Raw genomic sequence first — 21,497 nt, 5'->3', positions numbered from 1 at the left:
TAACCGCTATGGGGGGGTGTGGTGGGGGCGGTGTGGCCGGAAGTCGCACCCCTTCGTCTTCATCAATAAAGTCATGAAACAGCGAAACTGTAGGGAAGAGCTTGAAGGAGGCGAGGACTGAACACCGAGGGCCCGCCCCAGGAGACCCGACCCCCCAGTCCACCGCCTGAACCCTCCCCGCGGGGGAGCAGGACCCGTGGCGGGCTCCCTCCCCATCCACGTGCCCCTCCGCAGGCCCCCGAGGGGGCAGGACTGCGTGAGAAGACCCGAGAAGGGCAGGCCTGGGTGGGTGCGGGAGAAACAGAACCCCGCTGGCAATAAAATCACCAAAGAGCGTGACTTACCATCGTCCAAGCCCGGGGCATTCCTGGGGTCTCCTGCAGGCGAAGGCCATCTCTGGGGGGCAGCCGGTGCCGAAAGGACCCTGGGCTCTCTCCACGCTGCGCTCAGGAGGTTGCGCGGCGCGGGGTCGCCCTGCCGGGGGGGCAAAGGGGACTTCCGAGCAGCGTAGGCGCTCAGCGCGGCGACCAGATTCTGCCGGTCCACACCGTCCGCTGACTTGGGGGTGAGCTCGTCGGGCTGGAGCCGGTGGAGCGTGGGCAGCGGGCGCCCCCCGGGGAAATCCGCCCGGGGCTCAGGAGCATAGGTCAGGGCGGACGTCTGTGCCATGAAGGTCAGCGTGCTCTCGGCAAGGGGGTCCTCGCCCTGCAGGGTCGGGAGACGGACAGCAGGTGAGCGTGCATCACCAGCCACGTGTCCAGGCAGCCTTGGTCACCCAACAGCGCAGGCACCTGAAACCCATACCCAAGCAGGCACAGCCCTTTCCAGGCCCTGACTGGCCCAGTTCCCAGTCCACTTCCCTGCCGCGCTGCTTTCTAACAGCTTCACTGAATACAGTCCACCGGCCACGAACTCACTCAGTTCAGAATTAATTTTCAGTATATCCACACAGTCGTGCAAGCGTCACCACAGTCAGATACCAGAAGACATCCTCTCCCCAAGAGAAACCGTGTGCGCTTCCCCTCCCCCAGGCCAGGCTAGTCCACTGCCCACTTCCACAACTTTGCCCCCTTGGACATCTCATTAGATGGAAGCGCAACACGTGGCCCTTTGTGCCTGGCTTCCTTCATAGGATGCAATGTTTCCATGGCTGCAGCGTGTTGGTGCCACATCCCTTTAATGACTGAAGAATATTCTGTTTTGAGGACACAGCACATTTTGTTTCCTTTTTCATCCACTGGGTTGTTTCCACTTTGGGGCCACTGTGAGCGATGCTGCTATGTACATTTGTGTCCAAGGTTCTGCGTGTTGTGTCTGCTTCCCTGGGCATCGGCTCGAGAGTGTGGACTCATAACTGGCCCAGGACTGCCCACTGTGTCCCTGCAGGGCTGCACCACGTACCCCCCTTACAGCTGCAGGGGCAGCGTGTGAGGCTCTGGGTCCTGGGTGTCCTCGCCCACACTCGGTGCGGGCGTCTTCCTTACACAGCTGTCCCATGGCTGGGCAGTATCTCTGAGGTTCGGTTTGCACTTCCCCGATGGCAAAGGAGGTGGAGCACTCACCCTTCGTGTGTCCCCCAGCCCCGCCTGCAGCACGCTGTGGTCACATAGAGCAGCGCCTCTGGCTGAGCGGCTCCTTCAGCAGGAGCTCCAGCTGCTCATCCTAGCTCCATCCTTTGCTGGTCATTTAAATTCCTTTATAACCTACTCCTTTTACAGCGATGTTCCAGCTGGTGATGCTGCCAGCATCTCTGGTTTGACACCTGATGTGGACCCCAGGCCTCTGAGCCCCACATACTTTCCCTCCACACCCACTTAGTACACAGTCCCAGGAGGACGCATCCCCGTCACACTTTGTTCTGTCCACTACCCCAAACAAGGCCCAGCTCCCCAGCCCGGGACAGCCGTGAAGACGTGAGCAGTCTGTGTCCTCCCTCTGACCGCAGCACCGTCAAAACTTCACCGACAGACACAGTGATGTCCCCCTTGGACCTGACTCAGAGCCCCTTCGTAGTGCGCTGGGCCCACAGGGTCTGCGGGCCATGAATCTTTAAAGGTCTTGCCAGTTCACACTCTCTCCACGCACCTCCCACAGGGCCACGATGAACGCCAAGTCACTGGCTACACACTTGGGTTAAGATGTGTGGCCATCACTGAATTCAAGATGGTGGTTCAGGCTCCCAAGTCTGCCTCGTTTTTAAACTGCTTGGCCTCAGCTTCCCAGGACGCATCCCGGTGGAGCGAGCGAGAGCCGGAAAGTGGGGTGACTGGGTTCCAGTTTCCCTCTCACACATGAACTCGGGCAAATCACTCGACCTCTTGAGACTCACTTTTCTTCTGTCAAAGAAGGAGATTGGACATGATCCCTAAGGTGGTTATTTCTAAAATGATGTGATTCTAGTTGTCATCTGAATTGCTGAATTTTGTCCAAGTACTGGCTGAAATCAACTGCTTTTCCTTTAGAAGAGAAAAAACAAGCCTCACGAGAGAGAGAGGGAGAGAGAAAGAGAGAGAGGGGGACACGCTCCACAACAAACAGCCCGCCAGCCCCCCGCACAAACGGGGAGGGAGTGTCGGTCTGAAGTCCAGCCTGAACTCTATTCAGAGGGCTGTCTCTGCACAGCCGGTCAGGCCGCAGCGCTGGGGGCCAGGGCTGCCTCGCTGCTGTGCCGCGAGCCCTGCTCCTCTCTCGCTGCGAAGGCCGCCGAACCCAGAGCTCCCACTCGAGGGCCTTGAAAGACAGTCGAGTGGGAGCTCGGCTGCAGGACCCAGCAGGCCGAGCACGGTGCGGCAGAGTACTGCAGGGCGCGATCCATGTAGCGGACAGCAACAGACACGCTGTATGGGTCTTTCATGCTCTGAACCAAATTAGGGTGAAGAGGGAGAAGGAGCATTTCAGCAGGCAGGCTGTGGAAAGATTGAAAGCACGGGCTTCCACCAGTCACACCAGGTCCTCTGAGAGCGACGTGGGCGCGGCAGTGTCCTCCCGGTGAGGGCGCCCTGGTCTCCGGGGAGGTGAGTGAGGAAGGCAACCTCGTGGTCGCTTCACATCCCGGAGGAGAGAGTGCGTGGAGGGAGCTGGGGTCTGGGCCAGGCTGCCAGGGTCTGACTCCACCTCCGCTGCTCACAAGGCTAGTGACCTTCGCTTTGGCGAGTCAGTTAACCTCTGAGTCATCTGTGAAGTAGGGAAGATGGCCCCGGAACCCAGAACACGGTGGCTCCTGGTGCTGTCCCTGCGGTGCCTTCTTACACCTGTACCTTCTTTGAAGCAACAGGAAGCCCGAGGGTCAGCCCCTGACGGGGGCCATCCAAGTGCACCCCTTGTCACACTGTCAGCTCTGAGTCTAAAAGGCTCCAGCTCACTTTCAAACCCCCTATTCTAAAGATGTTTTAAGCCTCAATTGAACAAACCTATGAGTCAAATTTCCTACAATAATGCTGAATAATTATTGAGACTGTACAGTTGCCCAAATCTGCAACCTAAAAGGACTGGCTGATTTCCAGCACATGGTCTGGCTCCTCCAGGCACATTCATGCTTCACGCTGCGTGTCAGAGACGCCGAGTGTGGGTGTCCGCAGTGCGATCCCCTGTGTGTGTGGAGCGGTGGAGAACGGCTGCCAGTCTCGCTGCCCTTTGCACTGAAATGACGTCCATCTAGGCTCGTCCCTTAACTCATGGTGCTCCCACGGGAGAGGGGGTGAAACCCACTCACAACACACCCCACAGGCGTTGGCTGACCAGACCCAGGAGGAGACTGGCCCCGTCTGGCCAGCACAGCTCAGTGGGGCCTTTGTAACTTTGCAACCTCTTCGAACTTCACTTTTACCACCTGCAAAACTGGGGAAAAGTTCTTTTTTTCTTGAAGCACTTGTGAGTATTAGGGAGAGTATAGGGGAACGTGCCTAGTTCAGCTCGCAGCTCCGAGGAGGCATCTGATAAACCACAGGCAGCATCAGCATCACTGCCTTCAAGCAGCATCACCACCATCACCACCACCATCACCACCACCATCACCAGTGTCACCACCATCAACATCACCAACTTTATTACCACCATCACCGCCACCGCCGCCACCACCACCACCACCACCACCATCACACCCACTGCTGTGCTGAGCTCTGGGCTACATTCTGTAGAGGAGGAACATCTCAATCACGGACCTATCTTCAGACAGTTTGCAGACTGAAGTGGGAGTTGAGTCACAGACATCAGTAACTATAATTGAAAGTGTATTAAGGAGGTTTGCTGATGGAGTCTGGAAGGAAGTGACCACAGTCAGCTGGGGAAATCAGGGCAGCTTCCTGGAGCCAGCGGACACACTTCCTAGACCTGACTGCCCATCAGTGAGGCAGCCATGGAAGTGCCTTCCTTACCTCCCAGCTGCGCCAGCACCTAGGTCCTCGGGCTGCAGGTCGGTGCCTTCCTCTCACGGAAACCTACCCGCCCAAGTCCCAAATCGCACAATTATGAATTCAGACTGCCAGGAAGGCCTGCGGGCCCTCCGAGTCCCACATGCCAGCAAACGCTGAGGGGATGAGACCCACGTCCACACATTGGTCACTCATGCTCATCAGATAGTCTCTGGTGCCAAGGATCCAAAACAAATTAGGAAACCCAAATTGGGCCATCTGTGGACCAGATGACAAACATTTCCTCCAGTTTGTCTCACAGCCCGAAGGCAGCGCTGACAAGCACACTGATCAAGACACGCTTGCTGCTGGCGTGACAAAGTCCACAGCAGTGGGGCTGCCACAGGCTCCCTAACGAGATGGCCCTGCGGCACTACCGGACGCAGCCGGACTTGGGGGCTGGGGCCTCAGGGACCCCCACCTCCAGCTCATTAATGTAAGGGGGTGTTACTTTGCTCTGCTTCTCTGTGCTCCGGCTGCAGAGGGAGATCCTGGCCAGTTGTTCTCTGTCTGTCTGTCTGTCTGTCTCTCCCAACACAGTGGAAAAGTTGTCAGAGCTCAACAGTGTTCAGGCTCTAAGCTGCCCACCACGTGCAGGGGAAGGAGATTGGAGGTGTCATGCTTACTGACAGCACTGTCGCAGGACAGGACGCTCCTGCAGTCAGAGGAGCCTTGGGCGGGTCTGTCTCTGACCAGGGTAGCTGTGCTCTGGTTGCTGAGATACAGAGCTTTCAGTTAGAAAAATAAGCCCCACACAGCTTCTGCAGAGTTCACACACTCTGAGGTTGAAGAGGTGTTAGGATCTAGACCCCAGGATCAATGATCCTGCACAAGGTTGAGAGCAACACGGAGCGTGGCTGTTAAATCACGGGCATCAACAAACGTTATGCAGCTGGAATTACTCTACAGAAACCCCAGCGAAGCACGGAGCAGGTGCCGTCCTCATTCCGTCCCGCCCTGCCTCTCCCTCCGGTGTCTCTGCCTCAGGACACGCGCCTTCTGGTTGGCGTTCTGTTCTGTCCTGTCCAGCAGCTGCACCCGCAGCCTCACACCCGCAAGCAGAGAGCAAAGGGACTGGACGGAAGCAGAGGTGCAATCAGCTTTCCCCTCCCCCTTGGATGCGCACGAGGCCTGAGCTGCAGGCCAGCCGACCAGAGCACCCCACTGAGGCCGTCAGGACAGCGGGCACAGCGCGGGTCGTGTGCTCTGAGGACCAGCGCTAGGCCCTCTGGCTTTGAGTGCTTGCCATTCCCTTTGACCCCCTCAGCAACCCTCTGGTGTAGACACAAGCATCCTCAGCTTCGGGGCAAGAGACAAGATCTCCTGTGAGTTCGGGCAGAGCTGGCTTTGGCCACAGAGAAGCAGGCCCACCCTGCAGTCCGCCCAACGGAAAATGCAGAACCACGCTCAGCTGGGTTTAAAGAGCCAACTCGGGGACCTTGTTTCGGACTTAAAAAATAAACACGAAAAGGCTGGAGGAGAATTTCAGGGCTCTGGTTTCAGCGCTGCCAACAATTAAGCGTTGAAAGTGGACAGGTGCTGTTTCCCTCATCAGCGGAGGTGCCGAGCAGTGGTCTCAAGGGACGTCTCGTCCTCCAGAACGTGTGACCGCAGAAGGCCAGCGCCCCTCAGTGAGGCGGCGGGATGGGTGAACGCCCGTGGAGACCACCCAGGCAGCGTCGCACATGGCGACACAAGGAGTCAAATCGAAACTGAAGAGAAAAAGAGAACGTCTTCTGCGCACACGGAATTCGACAGCGGAGAGGAACCAGTGAGCGCAGAGCCCCCCGAAGCTTGGCAGGTGCTAGGCACGTGCTCAGACCGCCACCACCTCCCCCGGCAGGGGTGCTGCAGAGAGCCAGCCACCTCCCCAAGGCTGCAGCGTACACCCTGGGGCCAGGAGCGGCTCAGGTCCAGCTCACGTGAGCCCAGGACAGAAGAGAGGCGGAGGGAAGGGCCGCGGGCCTGGGTGGGGAGGTGCTGTGATCACACCACGAAAAGACACGAGCTGAGCACCTGCCCTCCTGCATCCACACCATGGCCACCGCCCCACCGGGCGCACAAGCCCACCACAGCCGGGAGGTTGGCTTGCCCCGCAGCTCAGCTCTGAGCTGGTAAGAGTCCTGGACACCCAGCCAGGAGAGCGGGCTGCTCTGCAGCGGGACGTCGTCCGGGGATGAAGGGGGTCAGGACGACAGCTGGGACGCCTTGACCCTTCCTCCGTGGATGCACACCACCAGGGCTCCGCCTCCCACCCAAGATCAGTACAAATGAAAGCAGGAGCCAGAAATTCAAAATCAAACGACACCGGAGAGGTGGCACGCTTAAGCGCTGTGGCCGCGGTCCTCTGAGCTCTGCAGTTTTGCACATGCTGCTCCCAGTGGCGTAGCTAAGTCCAGGGCAGGAGGGACCCCCATGTTCCCAAACTCATGTTCCCAAACTCAATCTCCGAAGGTGGCACCTCTTCAGAGACGAGAGACGAAGTGGCGGGCCTGTTGGTGGACCCTGGGTGGTCTCTGGGTGGGGCCCTGTGAGCGAGGCTGCGGCGACGGCCGCCTGCAGGACTTCTCCTGAGCAGCCCGGGGGCACCTGCTGCGTCACAGGACAGATGGACGCTCAGCCATAAATAAACTGCCAAGTGATGGCTGAGCAGCTCATATTCCCACAAACTGGAGCGTTTCCATCACTCTTCACCCCGCAAGGAGCAGGTACTACGGTTCTTTTAACTTAAGCCAGTCTAGTGGACGTGAGGTTTGCTCCTGAATCTCCCGAATGAATGATGATGGTGAGTGTCTCGGGTGCCGTTACTAGCCACTTGTTTGTCTCTTTAAGCGAAGCACCTGTTGAGAACTCGCATGCTTGCGCTGGCCGCTCGTCGCTGAGGCGCAGCTGACACGCAGCAAACGGTGTGCCTCTGCTCTCACGCGCTCTCGCGCAGGCGCACCCTGGGGGACCGGCAGTCAGGACAGTGCATGCCGGTCACCCCACACGTGTCTGCCTGCCCTCTGGACGCCTCCCCAGCCTCCGTCTCCAGCCCCCGCCCAGCCTGCCTTCCGTCCCTTACGCTCTAGTTCTCGTTTTCTAAAATTCTGCATAAATGGGATGAGAACATGTGCTCTTTCCTGTCTTCCAATGAGCACAGTTACTCTCAAGTTCATCCATGCTGCTGCGTGCACCCACGGTATTCACTTTTACTACTAACCAGAGTTCCCTTTAACGGGTGAAATGCAAGGTGTTTATCCACTCGCTCACTGATACGCACTTGGGTTGTCTCCACTCGCTGGAAATTGCTATTGCAGCCTCTGTGAACATTCCTGTTCCTGGTGGACAAAGCTTCCCTTCTCGGGCAGGAGTGGGAGGCTGGATAGAGAGCAGGTGTGTGTTTTCCAAAGTGGCTGAACCCCCTTCCACTCCCACCAGCAGTGTGAGAGTGCAGTGCACCCACCTTCTCACCAACATGCGGAGCAGTCAGTCTTCTGCGTTCAGCCGCTCTGACAGGCATGCAGTGGCCTCTCACCACTGCTGTAACTCGTACCTCCCCAGTGAACAGCCACGTCCAACACTTCACACGAGCTTTCTGCCTCCCGTTTGTCCCCCTTGGTGAAGTCCTTTTGCTCATGTTTTATTTGTCTGTTTTTTTCAGTGAGTCTTGAGAGCTCTCTACACACTGCGGAGAGAAGTGCTTCTTCAGGTGCATTGCTGGCAAACACTCTTTCCACGCCTATAACTTGTCTTTCCCATCTCATCGGTACCTTTCTTCCCAAAGCTTCTGTGAGGAGTGCCTCCGAAGGCCACGGAGCCACCCACCCCGGGCCCCTTGGGGACTAGCCACCCTAACCCTCACCCCCGCCCTCACCCCAGGCAAGTCAAAGCCTGGCAGCTCCCGTTCAACCAGTTGTCAGAAAAAATCACGCACACTTGCCCACTAAAAGTTACCAAGATCTCTAATCGTTTCTGTGAACTGTCCTTTTCAATATGCTCCAAATCTTGGGTGGCTCTAAAGCAGACTGGCCTCGGTACAAAACGAACTTCCATCCTAGGGCCCGACAGCTGGTGCCTACACGCCGCCCCAAGGGCGGTGTGTGGAAGGAGGGCTTTCCGGGGACAGCGACTTGCAGTGCAGGCCCCAGGACAGTCTGGGGCACCCCGGACCCACCTGCTTCCCACCCTCCCCGAGCACAAGTGGGCCCCGTGGCCCCGGCCTGTCCAAGCGGGAACACAGGCCCTCCTTAAGGGTGGAGACGCCAGGCCTCCTGCCCCGCCCACTGACCAGGATACAGCAGAAAGCCCAGAGATGCTGCGGGCCTGGGAACCACTGTCCCCATGTGCCCAGAGGGAACCGCCTGGCAGGTACAGACATGCCCCAGACTAGAGAGAGAGCTCCGAAGTCACCTGCACCAGCGGCCTGTCCAGCTTCAGCCCGGGGAGCGTGTTCGGGGCGGCAGCCTGGGCCAAGGCCTCCAGGTAGGGCAGGTAGCGCTGAAGGACCTCGGCCAGCACGTCGCCCTCCAGGCTGAGGCCCCGTTCATCCTGGACGCTCTGCTTGGGGCTCCTGAAAAGCAAAGGGAAAGCTTTTGCCAGTCCAGGGCCCTGGCATCCACCCTGCACTCCAGCCACGGCGGGAGCCTCCCACGTGGTGGCCTGGGGCGGCGCACCACACTCAGGCACAGCTTCATAAAGAGGAAGAAGTGGGCGGCACTGAGACGCCCAGCGTAACGTAAAGTCCAGCATGGAGAGTCTGAACTCACCCAAATAAAAATTGAAATTCGAGACAGCTTGACGCTGGGTCTGTGTTGTTTCACACAACAGATGACATCGCACATTCTCCTGGATGAAGCCCAGGGTATCAGCACAAGAAACACAAAGAACAGCTCTGACCCTCAAGAAACCCTCAGTCCAGCCAGCGAGAGGTACTTCGGTGACCAGCCATCAGGTTCACACTCACACGTTTGTCCCCAGGACCTGGTGGCCCAGCTGCTTCCTGTCCTCGAAGGCCAGAGGCAGAAAGGCAGGCCCTGAAGGCTAGCGTTCAGGGGCTGCTGTGGCTAGGCCTGCCATGTGGGACGTTCTCTCTGAGGGAAGAATGGACTTTGCACGTGAAGCCGGGGGGTCCTCTTCCTGCTCAGTGAGTGAGAGGGACGGCCTGCTGACTGCACCGTGTCCTTGGATGGAGTGCTCAACCCGGGCCTGTGTCCCCTGCAGGAGTGGACGAGGCCCCGGACCCTCTGACGGGGCGGGTGAGGACGCAGTGGGGATAGCCCTCCGCTCACACAGGCCGCGGTGCTCGGGGAATGGGGTGACACTCGGGGCTTAATCCTGCTTTTTGTACCAAAGTGAACAATAAACTCCCCCTGGGAGATGAGAATTCTGACTTCTCTGCTTTCAGCCAAGGCTCTGAGGATGCAGACTTTCCAAGGGTCTCAGGAAGAACAGGGGAGGACCCCTGGGCACGTCTGGGGTGACAAGGGCACCCGGGTGGTGGCTGCAGCACACCCACGGGCAGGGCCCCGTGCAGACACCCCAACTTTGTGGAACTTCAATGCCAGGGAGATGGGGGTACTCTGCCGCATGACACAAGGAACTAGGCTTGGTGGCTGCTGTCTGTGGCCGTTTTCATGGGGACAGAAGGCACATCCACCTTACCTGGCCAGATGGGACGCGTCGGGACGTCGTGGGTAGGTCTGGGGGAGGCGTGAGAGCTCCCGGGCCATCAGGTGCTGGGCGGCGGCGTCCTGCCACGAGGAACCTGTGGGGAGAGCAGCAGGACCTGTGTTAACGAGGCGAAGCCAAGCAGAGCTGCTGTTCCCGGCTTTCCCGCCACGTCGTCCCCTCGCGGAGGGCGGTTCACGGCCAGGTCTCCTCCTTACAGACACTCCGGCTCCCAGAGGCCCCTGCACCAGAAACTGCTGGGTGCTTTGCTAGTGGAAAACCAGGCGGGAGGAGGCTGGACAGCTGGAAGGCAGGAGCCCCCGGCCAGGCATGCACTCTGGTCCAAAGAGGGAAGCCGTCTGCAGAAAGCGGCCAACTTCCCTACCTGGAAAGGTTTGGCCACGGCCCCCAAGCACACACGGTGGCCACCAGACCTGCTCGCGGCCATGTCTGGGCAACTTGCTCCTCCTAACCCCACCCTGCTCGAGAGCCACACGTTTGAAGTGAAATGAGGGGTACTGTTACTGGGAAAGCAGTTATCGTGGGGCTTAATGTACTGTGTCTGGAACCAATTACACCATATTTATACTCAAATGTTATGACAAAGAGCTTTATATATAACAAGGGCAAAGCAGTTATGAAGGCAAAGTCCATGTGATTATGCATTAATTACATGCACTGCAGATCACATGATAATTATGCTCCGAATTACCAAATAACTCCCAAGAATAATTATTATACAATTTGTACATTTTAGATCTTATGGTAACACTGTAGCACTTAGCGCTATCCCGTGCAATTATCCATAATTATCTAATCACTAAATATCATGTAATTACAGAGATATATTTTTATGCCCTGTACAAAAACACATTACCAAAATCTTCAAATCAGGACGGCTGTGCGTTTGTGTGCATTGGTGTGTGTCTGAGTGCAGCACAAGAAGGTCCAGGACTCACTGAGAACACACGTTCTCAGTAGAATTAAAAGAACAGCTCTTACATGTAAACTGTCTTCATAGACCCACTGGAACACTTTTTCAAATGCAAATCTAACATTTTTTAAAACTTACAACTGGCAAGATTCAAACTGTTGGAACAGTTTCCAACTGAGTCTAAATCTCAGAAGACCTGACAGCATTACCCAGAGTGAAGCTGACGGAAAAGTCGCCCGCTCAGCTGCCTCCTGCGGCCACCAGCAGCTGAGGGTGATGCGACGTTTGGAGAGAGGGTCGGAGACCCAGCCTCACAGGCACTGTCACCCTTACTTTGGGGTTAAACATGCTTAGAAGTAAGCTAGTCTGTTCCTTTTGTTTGACAAAAGCACCTAAAAAACTGCCCCACATGCGATGTGTTTGTGTGGCTGTTACTGGTCTACCCCCAGGAGGCATGTCTGCAGTATGAGCATGTGGTCCAGCACTGTGCGCTGGGGAATGGGCATGGTCTCAGCACGCCACTCCCAGAAGGATGGTCTTACTATTATTATCTACCAGGAAACAGAAAAATCAAGAGCACAGAAGGAACTTACTATGAAAAAAAATCATTTTAAAAATTTAAATAACAGAACTGCAGTAATATTTTTATCTAAAGAGCAGAGCAGTCTGAGCCGTGCCCATTCTGGGGTCTGTGTGGAGGCCACGTGATGGATGTGTCTGTCGGGGCAGTGAGGGACCCCTGAACCTCTAAGCGCTCCTGGCAGCACTCGGGAACCAGGCACACAGATATAGGGGCTGGACGTCCTCCATGAGCATGTCTCCTAGGCAGGTTGGAGAGACAAAACCCTGGGTGAGCACACACTTGCCTGCTCTTCCCACTCGGTTCAGCCACACCCTGGGCCACACGTGAGAGGCTGTGTAGGGTGGAGAGGAGGCGGCAGGTGGCCAGGGGCCCAGGACCTGAGAAAACACATGTGGGGCCCCCATGTTTCCCTTGGCCTGTCATCTCAGACGTGGAGCTGAATCAACCAGCAGCCCAGATGCCGACGAGGCCCCAGCTGAAGTCGCCTCTCTCTAGTCAGTGGCCAGGAAAGGAGCAACTGAGCACATTGTGGACGATGCAGCTCCCCTACCCCCAAAACCTAGAAGAAAGCATGACCCCACCCCCACTCACACAAAGGCTGAGAGGGGGCCTCCGCATCCTCCACTGTGAGGCCAGTGACCCCGACTGGGTCCCCTCTGGGTGGTAACCACCTGTTCTTATCAGTGGAGACCATGTTGGGAGTTCAGACTCCCACCCATCCCTCTCCCAGCTGTGAGGACAAGACCCTCCCTGCAGATGTCAGCAGAGGTCCAGTGAGGAACCCCAACTTCCACCTCCACTGTCAGTAACAGAGCCCCCTCCACACCCCAGCAGAGTGGTGCCAGAAAAAGCCAGTTAAAGCACAAGGTTTACATGAGACCCAGAGTCCCATAATATAACCCAGATATGTCCAGGTTTCAACAGGGAACCACTCTTCTCAAAACCAAGAAAACCTCAAACCAAATGGAGAAAGATGATCAGTAAACACCAGCACTAACATGACATAGATGCACCCATTTTCTGACAGAGACTGTAAACCCACCATGTTAAAGATGCTTCAGTGAACAATTATGAACACACTTGAAGCAAATTAAAAATGGAAAGCCTCAACAAAGAAATAGAAAGTCTCAGCAAATAGATAAATGCTGAAAATACTATAACTGAAAAAGACAATAACCAAAACAAACAGGTCAGTGGATGTGCTTTATAGAAAGATGGAGGGGGCAGAGCAGAGAGAATCAGTGATCTGGAAGACAGAAGAGTAGAGTAGAAATTACCCAATTCCAGCAACAGAGAGAAGACAGTCTGAAAAAAAGGGGGCAGAGCCTCTGGGTTGTGGGGCTGTAACAAAAAATCTAATGCTTATGTCATAAGAGTCCCAGGAGAGGAGAAGGAAGACAGTGCTGAAAGGCACTCCAAAAAATGACTGAAGATTTCTTTTTGACAAGAGTAAACCTAAAGATTCCAGATGCTGAGCATCACAAATGGGATAAACTCAAATCTCCTCTGGGACACACGATAATTAAACTTCAGAAAACTAAAGGCAAAGGAAACAGTAGCCAGAGAAATAACACCATACCCATGAGGTGAACATAATTCAGTGACAGAGGAGTTCTCATCAGGAACCACAGAGGCCACGTGAAATCACACATTTTTCAAATGCTGGGAGAAAAAAAAGCTGTCAATCCAGAATCCTGATAATCCTCCAGTCCAGACACCCAGTGACAATATCGTACAGGAGTGACAGGGAAATGGAAACATCCTCAGGCAAATGAAAATGAGAGCCTCCTTTACCAGCAGGCCTACCCTGAAAGGCCTGCTAGGAGAACTTCTGTAAATAGAAAGGTGGTGACAGAAGGAGAAGCCTCAGAACATCAAGAAGGAAAAAGCATGAAAGTGAAGGTCTGAGGGAAATGCGACCCCTTCTCCCTCCCTTGAGTTTCCTGAGTTACGTTTCACAGTTGAGGCAAATGTTATTAACATTGTCTGATGTGCTTCTAGTTATATGTAGAGGAAATATTTTAAGTAACTATAATAAACCAGGTGAAGAATCACTCAGGGAGGTAAGGGTTTAGACCCCACTCAAAATGGTAAAAAAATGATGACACCAGCAAACGGTGACAGTTTTGTACATATAATGTAATATCCATACCAACCAAGAGATACAGTCAAAACACTGTAGATAAATCAATATGGATTTGAAAAAAAAGTAAATATAACCTAAAGGAATGAAGGAAAAAGAATACACAGAAGAAATAGAACAAACAGAAAACAAAAATAGTAAGATGGGATTCAATAATTACATTAAACATAAATGGGCTAAATACACCAATGAGGACAGACATTGACCAAGCGGATTAAAAACGCATGACCCAAATATATGCCATTTATAAAAAACTCACTCCAACTTTCAGGTTGAAAGTAAAAGGATTAAAAAAAAACTGTCAGTCAAACAAAAGCAGTAATAACAGATAAATCTTCAGAGCAAACAAATCAGAGAGAGACACATGCCTCAGGGACAGAGGTAAATCCACCAAGAAGACACACACCCTAAATTCATGTGCACCAAACAACAGAGCTGCCAAGTATGTGAAGCAGAAACTGACAGGACCGAAAGGAGAAACAGACAAATCCAGCTAACGTGGACCAGATCCTGGAATATAAAATAAAACTCAGCAAAATGAAAAGAATCAAAATCATTCAGAGTATATTCTCCAATCAGAATGGAATCAAACTAGAAATCAATCATAGATACAACAAATCTCCAGACACTTGGAGATCAAACAGCACTGCTAAAGAGTCCATGGGTCAAAGGGAAACTTAGATGAAATGTCCCATTCCTCATAAAACACAAACTACCAAACTCATCAAATAGGAGACAGGTAATTTCATAGCCCTTTAACTATTAAGGAAATTGAATCCATAATTTAAAGCCTCCACAAAAAGAAATCTCCAGATCCAGAAGGTTTCACTGGATAATTCTACCAAATATTTAAGGGAGAATTAACATGAATGCTACACAATTCCTTCCAGAAAACAGAAAAGGAGCAAATGTCCCCAGTTAATTTTAGATGTTAATATTAGTTAATACTAACATGACACCAAAAGCAGACGAAGACAGTAAACAAACAACAAAAAACAACCCTGCAGACCAACATCCCTCATAAATATAAACATTAAGACCCGTAAGAAAGTACCTTAGCATATAAAATGCAGCAACACGTGAAAATAATTATACTTCATACAGTTTACTCCAGGGATGCAAGGCTGGTTTAACCCTAAATCAATCAATTAGTTCAACACCTACTCACGATGGAAACTCTCAGGAAAACAGGGCCGGGGAAGACTTCAGGGCTTCACCGCCTCGACAACGAGCATCCGCACGAGCCTGCGGCCAGCACCACACTTAACGGTGAGAAGCTGGAAGCTTTCCCACTGCGGTCAGGAATGAGGCAGGGTGTGCTCCCTCACCACGTTCACTCAGCAGAGCTGCAAGTTCTCAGCACCGCAATGGGCAGCAGAAGGAAATGAGAAACATGCAGGTGAGAAAGGAAGAAACCTGCCTGTTTCCAGGCGATATAATTTCCCACATGGAAAATACCAGTGAATCTACAAAAAACGCCTAGAATAAATTATTTGTCTGTATATTAGCTACAGCCACATTGACACTGCAACTAAAATACTATTTACAGTCACTCCAGAAGGTGAATACTTGGGTATAAATCTGACAGAACGTGTTCAGGACTGTGCACACTGAAAACTACAGTGTTGATGAAAGAAATCAAAGATCTAAGTAAGCCACAGGCATGCTGTGTTCATGGGCTGAAAGTCTCAACATAATAACGATGTAAATCCTCTCCAAACCGATACAGAAGTCTCACTCAATTCCTATCAAGATCCCAGCAAGAGCCTTTGCGGACACAGACAAGAAACTTCATTGGGATAGCAGAGGACCTGGGAGCTAAAACAGTCCGGAAAAAAAGAAGAAGAAAGAAGGAGACATTGCTCTACCTACAGATCCCACCCCTGTGACCCAACCGCACCAGCCGGTCACCAAGACCTCATGGTGCCATGGACAATGGGCACACAGGTCACCAGAGCAGAGCAGGGGTCCAGGAAAAGACCCACACAGGAACGTCCAGCAGATTCTGACACAAGTGCAAAAGCAACTTGGTGCTGAAAAATTGCCTTTTCGACAGATGGAGCTGGAGGGTTGAGCTTCCAGAGGGGAAAACAGGAGCCTCAGCGCAGGGCTCAGGGTTTACACAGTAAGTAACCCAAATGGGTTATGGATGCAAACGTCAAATATAAGACAGTGAAAAGTTTAGAGGAATCAAAAATCAAAAATCTTTGGAGCCAAGGTGAGGCAGCGAGTTCTTAGACTTGACACCAAACGTCATCCATAAAAAGAAAGTCCAATAAAATCGATCTCATCAAAATTAAAACTTCTGCTCTGTGAAAGGTCCTGTTAGAGGATGAGGAGGCGAGCACAGACTGGGAGAGAGAACCTCAAACTACACAGCCAGTGAGGGACTAATCTGTGACACAGGCAGAGCTCTCAGGATGGGACAGTGAAAAATCCAGTTACAAGTGGGCAAAAGGCACGAAGAGACATCGCATCGAAGAGGATGTGCAGGCGGCGAACCAGCCCACGTGAGGCTGCGCGACAGCATTCGCCTTCAGGGAAACGCAAACGAAATGCACAGCGAAACACCACTGACCCCTATCAGAAGGGCTAGGGCAAAACACAGCAACAGCTCCAAATCCTGGTGAGGATCTGGAGAAACCAGAACACAGCTACGTTTCCGGTGGGGCCACAAAACGGCACAGACAGGCAGAAAAACAGTCTGACGGTCTTGGAAAACTAAACATACACATCACACAGCCAGCAATTGAACCCCTGGCCATTTATTCCAGAAAAATGAAGATTTACCCCGAATAGGAAGCAGCCCAGATGTCACTCAGTGGGTGAGGGGTAAACAGGCAGGTCCTCCCCACAGTGCACAAGCCCTCAGCAGTCAAGACAACTCAGTGATGAAAAGGAAGGCACTGCAGACACAGCGGCGACCCGGACGCACCCTCACCGCTGTAACTTGCACGACCGGCTCCCATGCCCCCTATCAGGCAGGTCCTCCAGACCGCTGCCCTTTCACGGGCCAGCGCTGCCACGATTGGGTGCACGGTCAGCTAAGGTCCAGGTTGAAGTGTGATGATCATATTATAAAGACATATGCTGACAGCTATGGGAGTAGAAAAACGAAGACACCCGTTTGGAGAGAGGGACCTGGGAAGAGCTTCATAGAGGGTGTGATGCTCGAACCGAGGTTGGAAGGATGAATGAACAGTCCTCACAGGTGGAGGAAGGTCAGGGCACACCCAGGGTGACGGAGGAGCAGAATACGGGGAGTGTCCCCGCTGCACAGCAGGCGCCCGGGCCCCTTCTCCCCGGTCAGGACCGGCGAGGGCCGGGGGTCCCTCCGCCAGGGAGGAAGGGACAGGCCGGCGGCTGGAGAACATCCTCGTTCCCTGCAGGTTCCCGGAGCGGGAGGGACCAGCCTGCGTCTCCAGGCAGATCCTGTGCATCAATCTGAATGGAGTGGGGCTCATCTGGCACCACAGCACAGCAGAGCAGGACTCGGGCGCAGGAGGGAGGTCGCAGCCCCAAGGGTCCCCATGACCCATGCCCCTTCGAAAGGCGTTTTTCTGCCCGAGTTACCGCCCTCTCGACCCAACCACACTCACGGCCTCCGCACCGCCGGGGAGCCCGTCTCCTGGAACCGTCTTACTGCAGACTTGAGGTTTCTTGCTCATCACTCTGTGACCCCTTTCCCTCTGTTCTTTCATGTCGACTTCCTCCCTGTTACGTTGCAAGTCCCCCAGGTGGGGACAAGGTGGGGGCTGTCCGGGGGGCATGGGCTTCACTGTCCCCACAGTGGCTGAAGCACCTGTCCATGGGTCAGCCAATGCTGAGCCCAGGCTGCCTCGGTCCCTCCCGGAGAAGAGGCTGCAGGCGCACGCGGGTCCGAGACCGCACGGGGCCCGGAGGAGCCGGGCGTGGAGCAGGGAGGGCGACGCCAAGGCCTCTGCCTGCTGGGCTGTGTGCGCCCGTCACGGCCGAGCCGACGCAGCTCCGCGGGGCCCCACTGCCTCGCCGTTGGCCACGGGGCAGAAGGTCCTCCTGGGCCTCCCAGGTGTCAGGACGACACGAACTCCCACACGGCTTGCAGAGCGCTGTCCGGACAAGAGCGAGCTTTCCCGGAACCACACGGACACGCCGTTCGAGCCCCACGCCTCAGGCCTTCGTTTTCCCAACAGCGAAGGACAACCGCAGGGAGTGGAGAAGCGCGAGTGCTCGCCCCGGCTGAGCTCGGGCGCAGCCGGGGCGGGGCCTCGCTGCGGGCCGGCAACGTGATGGAGCTCTCCCCCAAGGAACAGGCCCCGCGCCCGTCTGCGCTGCCGCCAGCGAGCCTCACGCGGCCCCCGGGGCCCCGGCACGCTCAGCACGTGGACTGGCTGCGTGAGGCAAGACGCCACCGTTTTCCAAACCGTGACACTGCGTCCGTGCTTCCAGCCAGCAGCCGGTGCTGCAACGCCTCCTTCAAAGCAGGTTTGCTGACGGCCCCGCCCGTAAGTAAAAGCGCTCGCTTCCCTCCACACGGACCTCAAGGCCCACGTCATGCCCCCAAACTCGCCAAACAGTACTGCTTCCTGAAACGTCTACTCACGCTGGTTTGGGCCACCAGGGAGGGATTCCACCGGCATCTTGTGACTGATTCTTAAGTGAACGCCGCACAGCCCACGGGTCCCCTGACAAGGTGTCACAGCTTCAGGGCCTCCTAAGTGCTTATGAGCAAGAAAACACTGGAGAGCATTTTTTACAGTCACGGAGATGCTGCAGCTTCAAAACACACATGGACCTGAGGGAAGAGGGCCACGCAGCTCGAGCAGCGCGGACACCTCAAACGTCCCGGCCCAGCCGCTGACACAAGACGCGTCCCACACAGAGGCCGTGCCTTCACTCGGCTGCTCGGTCCCGTTGCTGAAGCTGCTCTCCTTGCCTCTGTGCTGCTTCCAAGTCTCACTTGAGTCTGATCTGGCCCAAACTGCACCCTAGCGGCTCGCGGCCCACCCGCAGGCTCTCCCCGAGGACGACGGGGCTGCACGAGCCCCTCCGCACCCGCGCCCTCCCCGCAGGCCACCGTCCCTCCCTGTGCTCGGGCGCCAGCAACGCGTGGACGGCGAGCGCCTTCCGACGACTCCGACCGGTGATGGGCGCGAGGGGGAAACCCGCGGCGGAAGAAGCCCGCTGAGCCGGGCTGTCCCAGCCAGAGCAGGGCTCTTAGCCCACAGGGAGCACGTCAGGGAAGGCCCGGCGTTCAGTGACGCGCAGCCGAGACCTCCGCCCCTTTCGGACAGCGAGGCCACAGCAAGGAGGGCGGCCGCCCCACCGCGCAGCCCTGCTGCCTCCCGCGGTCCCAGACAGACGCCCCTGCGAGAGCCACATTCAGGACAGCCGGGGTGACAGTCGCCATCACTGCGGAGAGGGGGAGGGCCGCCGATCGCCCATCGGCTTCAGGAGAAGAAACACTCGGCTGAGGGCTGGTTCCCCACCTTTCCAGGTCGCTCCGGGGGACCCGGGACATGTCGCAGCCGCACTCCGCCCCCGGAGTCCTCGAGGTCTCCGCCGAGGGCCCCAGGGAGCTTCCGGCGGCCAGTCTGAAGACCCAGAGGTCCTGCCGGCCAGGCCCCGACCCCTGGGGGAGGGGTGCTCTGCCAGTTTCTGCGTGTTCCGAGCACTGAGCACGACTAGGTCCTAAGCCCCCTCCGCAGCACCTCCGTAGCCGACCCCGGTGCTCCGCTTGCCCCGTCACTACCCGCCCTCCCTCCCACGGCGTAGCCCACGTGCCCCTCTGACCGCGGCTGCAGCACCCGGCCCCGGCCGACAGCACGCGGCCTCGTTCACTGGAAGTCCCGAGGCGGCCCCTGCTCGGTGAGGAGGGAACGTCGAGGCCGCGTCCTGACGATGGGCATCTCCAGGTCAGACCGCCCTTCCCGGGGCCGTCCACTGGGGCTCCCTCCCTGGGGCTCGGAAGCACTTCCACGGCAGCTTTTACCTCTTAGCTCCCAAGTGCAGAAAAACGAAACTAACCTTCAAGAAGCAGCTTGGGGGCGGCACAAAAGTACCTCAAAGGAGACAAATGGAAAGTGACAAAGTCAAGGTATTGAGCTGGAGCTCGAGGCTGGGAAGTTCCCACAAACGTGTTCCACACCCCAAACGGTGGGAGGAGAGAGACATGGAGCATTCTCTTGAGGCGGGAAGCCCCATAAAAAAAACCGCCGGGACCCCTAGGCAAGGCCGCTGCTCTTCTCCCAGCACCAGCCGGTTCCCTAGCCCAGAGCCTCTGTCTCACTTTTATGCCTCTAAAGCGGCTTACACCTAGAATTCTATTGGTTCCCTGAGCTCACTTCTGATTGGTTATTTCCTTCACTCCTGATTGGTTATTACTCTCACTCCTGATTGGTTATTATTCTCATTTCTGATTGGTCCATTTCCCTAACTTCTGATTGGTCCATTTGTAGCACTTCATTTGCATGGAGCTCACTCCTGATTGGCCTGTTTCTACAAAGCTTGTTCCTGGTTGGTCAACCTCTGTTATACTTTATTTGCATATGATGTTGCCAAGTGTGAAACTGGCAGCCTATAAAAGGCCTGTGTAAACCTATAGCCGGGGTCCAGAGCTTGAAGTGTCAACTTTTCTGAGCTCGCTGGCGTAATAAACCTGAGTTCTCAACTCTTCGAGTGCTCATTAGTGTCTTGCCAGGATCCGGGTGGTTGTTACAACTGAGCTGTAACACCGACACGTTTTTGCAGAGGTACACTGCGCCGTCTGGTGTGTGTGTGTGCATGCACGTGTGTGCGAATGTTCATTGTGTGTGGGGGAGGGTGCGTGTGAGTGTCTAACGGAAACTAACCTTTCTCTGAGCTTGCGTGTGGCTGACACAACAGACGAGCTACACGGGTGGGCCCCGTGGGGGTGGGGCAGGGGCAGGTGGTCACAGGCTGCGTGTCCTGGGCAGTGGCATCACCTTTCAGGTGACCAGGTCCCTCCTCTGTGCTGTGAGCGTCATATTAGACAAAATGTGTTCCATCCTGTGATCGAGGTTCCCACGGAAACGTGACACAGGGACTCACGTGACAGGAAGTCTGATCTTTGACAGAGAGCGCAGAGCCCCCCTCCCAGCCGCTCCACGTGTTCTGTGGGCCTAGCAGGGATGAGCCCTCAGGCCTGTGCCCCAGGAGGCCCGGCTCGCTGGGTGAGCTGTTTCACAGCGAGCCTGGCTGATGGGGCGGAGCCTGGTCGCCTGACCAGGAGCGTGTGGCTGGTGGGGCCTCACTGATCTGGTGTGAGGAGGCATCTCTCCCACGCTGTCGGAGAGCACGTGGGCCGCCCCCACCTGAGCCAAAGCAGAGTCCGGAGCAGGTCTCCTGAGAGAGAACAGAGTCTCCTTATGAAGAACAGGCCTCGCCCTCCCCACCCGCATCAATAAACTGGCTGAGGGAGCTTTCCAGACTGGACCTACTGTGGTGGACAGGAAGGAGCTTTGCAGCCCGAATCCATGACGGTCAGGACTGCCCTACAAACCCTCGGTGCCACTCCCCTGAGGGTCAGGCAGGACCCTGCGCGGCTGCTGTGCAGACTGAGAGGGGCCTTGCTGCCACCCGCCTGGCGCCTCCAGTGCCGTCGGACAGGGCCCACCCCGACCCCCGGGAAAACACCACCTCCCATCTGCCGAGGCACACTGGCCTGCTTGGCAGAGCAGGACTTCCCGAGACCCCCTCCGCCTGTGAGGATAAAACTGCATGTTTCCCTGCAGTAATGACACAGGCCTGTGTGCCATTGAGACTCATTAAAAACGCATC

The 21,497-nt window shown here is 55.5% G+C and overlaps 1 protein-coding gene across 4 annotated transcripts in view; it reads right to left on the bottom strand.

Moving 5' to 3' along the window:
• The window catches only part of PTPRN2 (protein tyrosine phosphatase receptor type N2), a 384,695-nt gene extending 364,727 nt beyond the window's left edge, over nucleotides 1-19,968 (bottom strand). For 2 of the 4 annotated variants that reach the window (XM_072964044.1, XM_072964045.1), the window contains exons 1-4: nucleotides 19,725-19,968; nucleotides 10,053-10,155; nucleotides 8,802-8,961; nucleotides 345-705 (exon numbers count right to left, since the gene is read on the bottom strand). In XM_072964044.1, the coding sequence (XP_072820145.1) occupies nucleotides 345-705; nucleotides 8,802-8,961; nucleotides 10,053-10,155; nucleotides 19,725-19,878 (778 nt within the window). In that variant the 5' untranslated portion in view covers nucleotides 19,879-19,968. Of the gene's footprint in view, nucleotides 1-344; nucleotides 706-8,801; nucleotides 8,962-10,052; nucleotides 10,156-17,317; nucleotides 17,396-18,300; nucleotides 18,469-19,724 lie in introns of those variants that run through there. The other 2 variants (XM_072964046.1, XM_072964047.1) reach the window with 2 other exon arrangements.
• Nucleotides 19,969-21,497: the final 1,529 nt, after the last annotated feature.

Source organism: Vicugna pacos, chromosome 7 (genome assembly GCF_048564905.1).
Source record: "Vicugna pacos chromosome 7, VicPac4, whole genome shotgun sequence".
NCBI classification, from domain to species: Eukaryota; Metazoa; Chordata; class Mammalia; order Artiodactyla; family Camelidae; genus Vicugna; species Vicugna pacos.
Note: the sequence above shows the minus strand (reverse complement) of the source record. Positions and strands in the feature narration are given on the sequence as shown.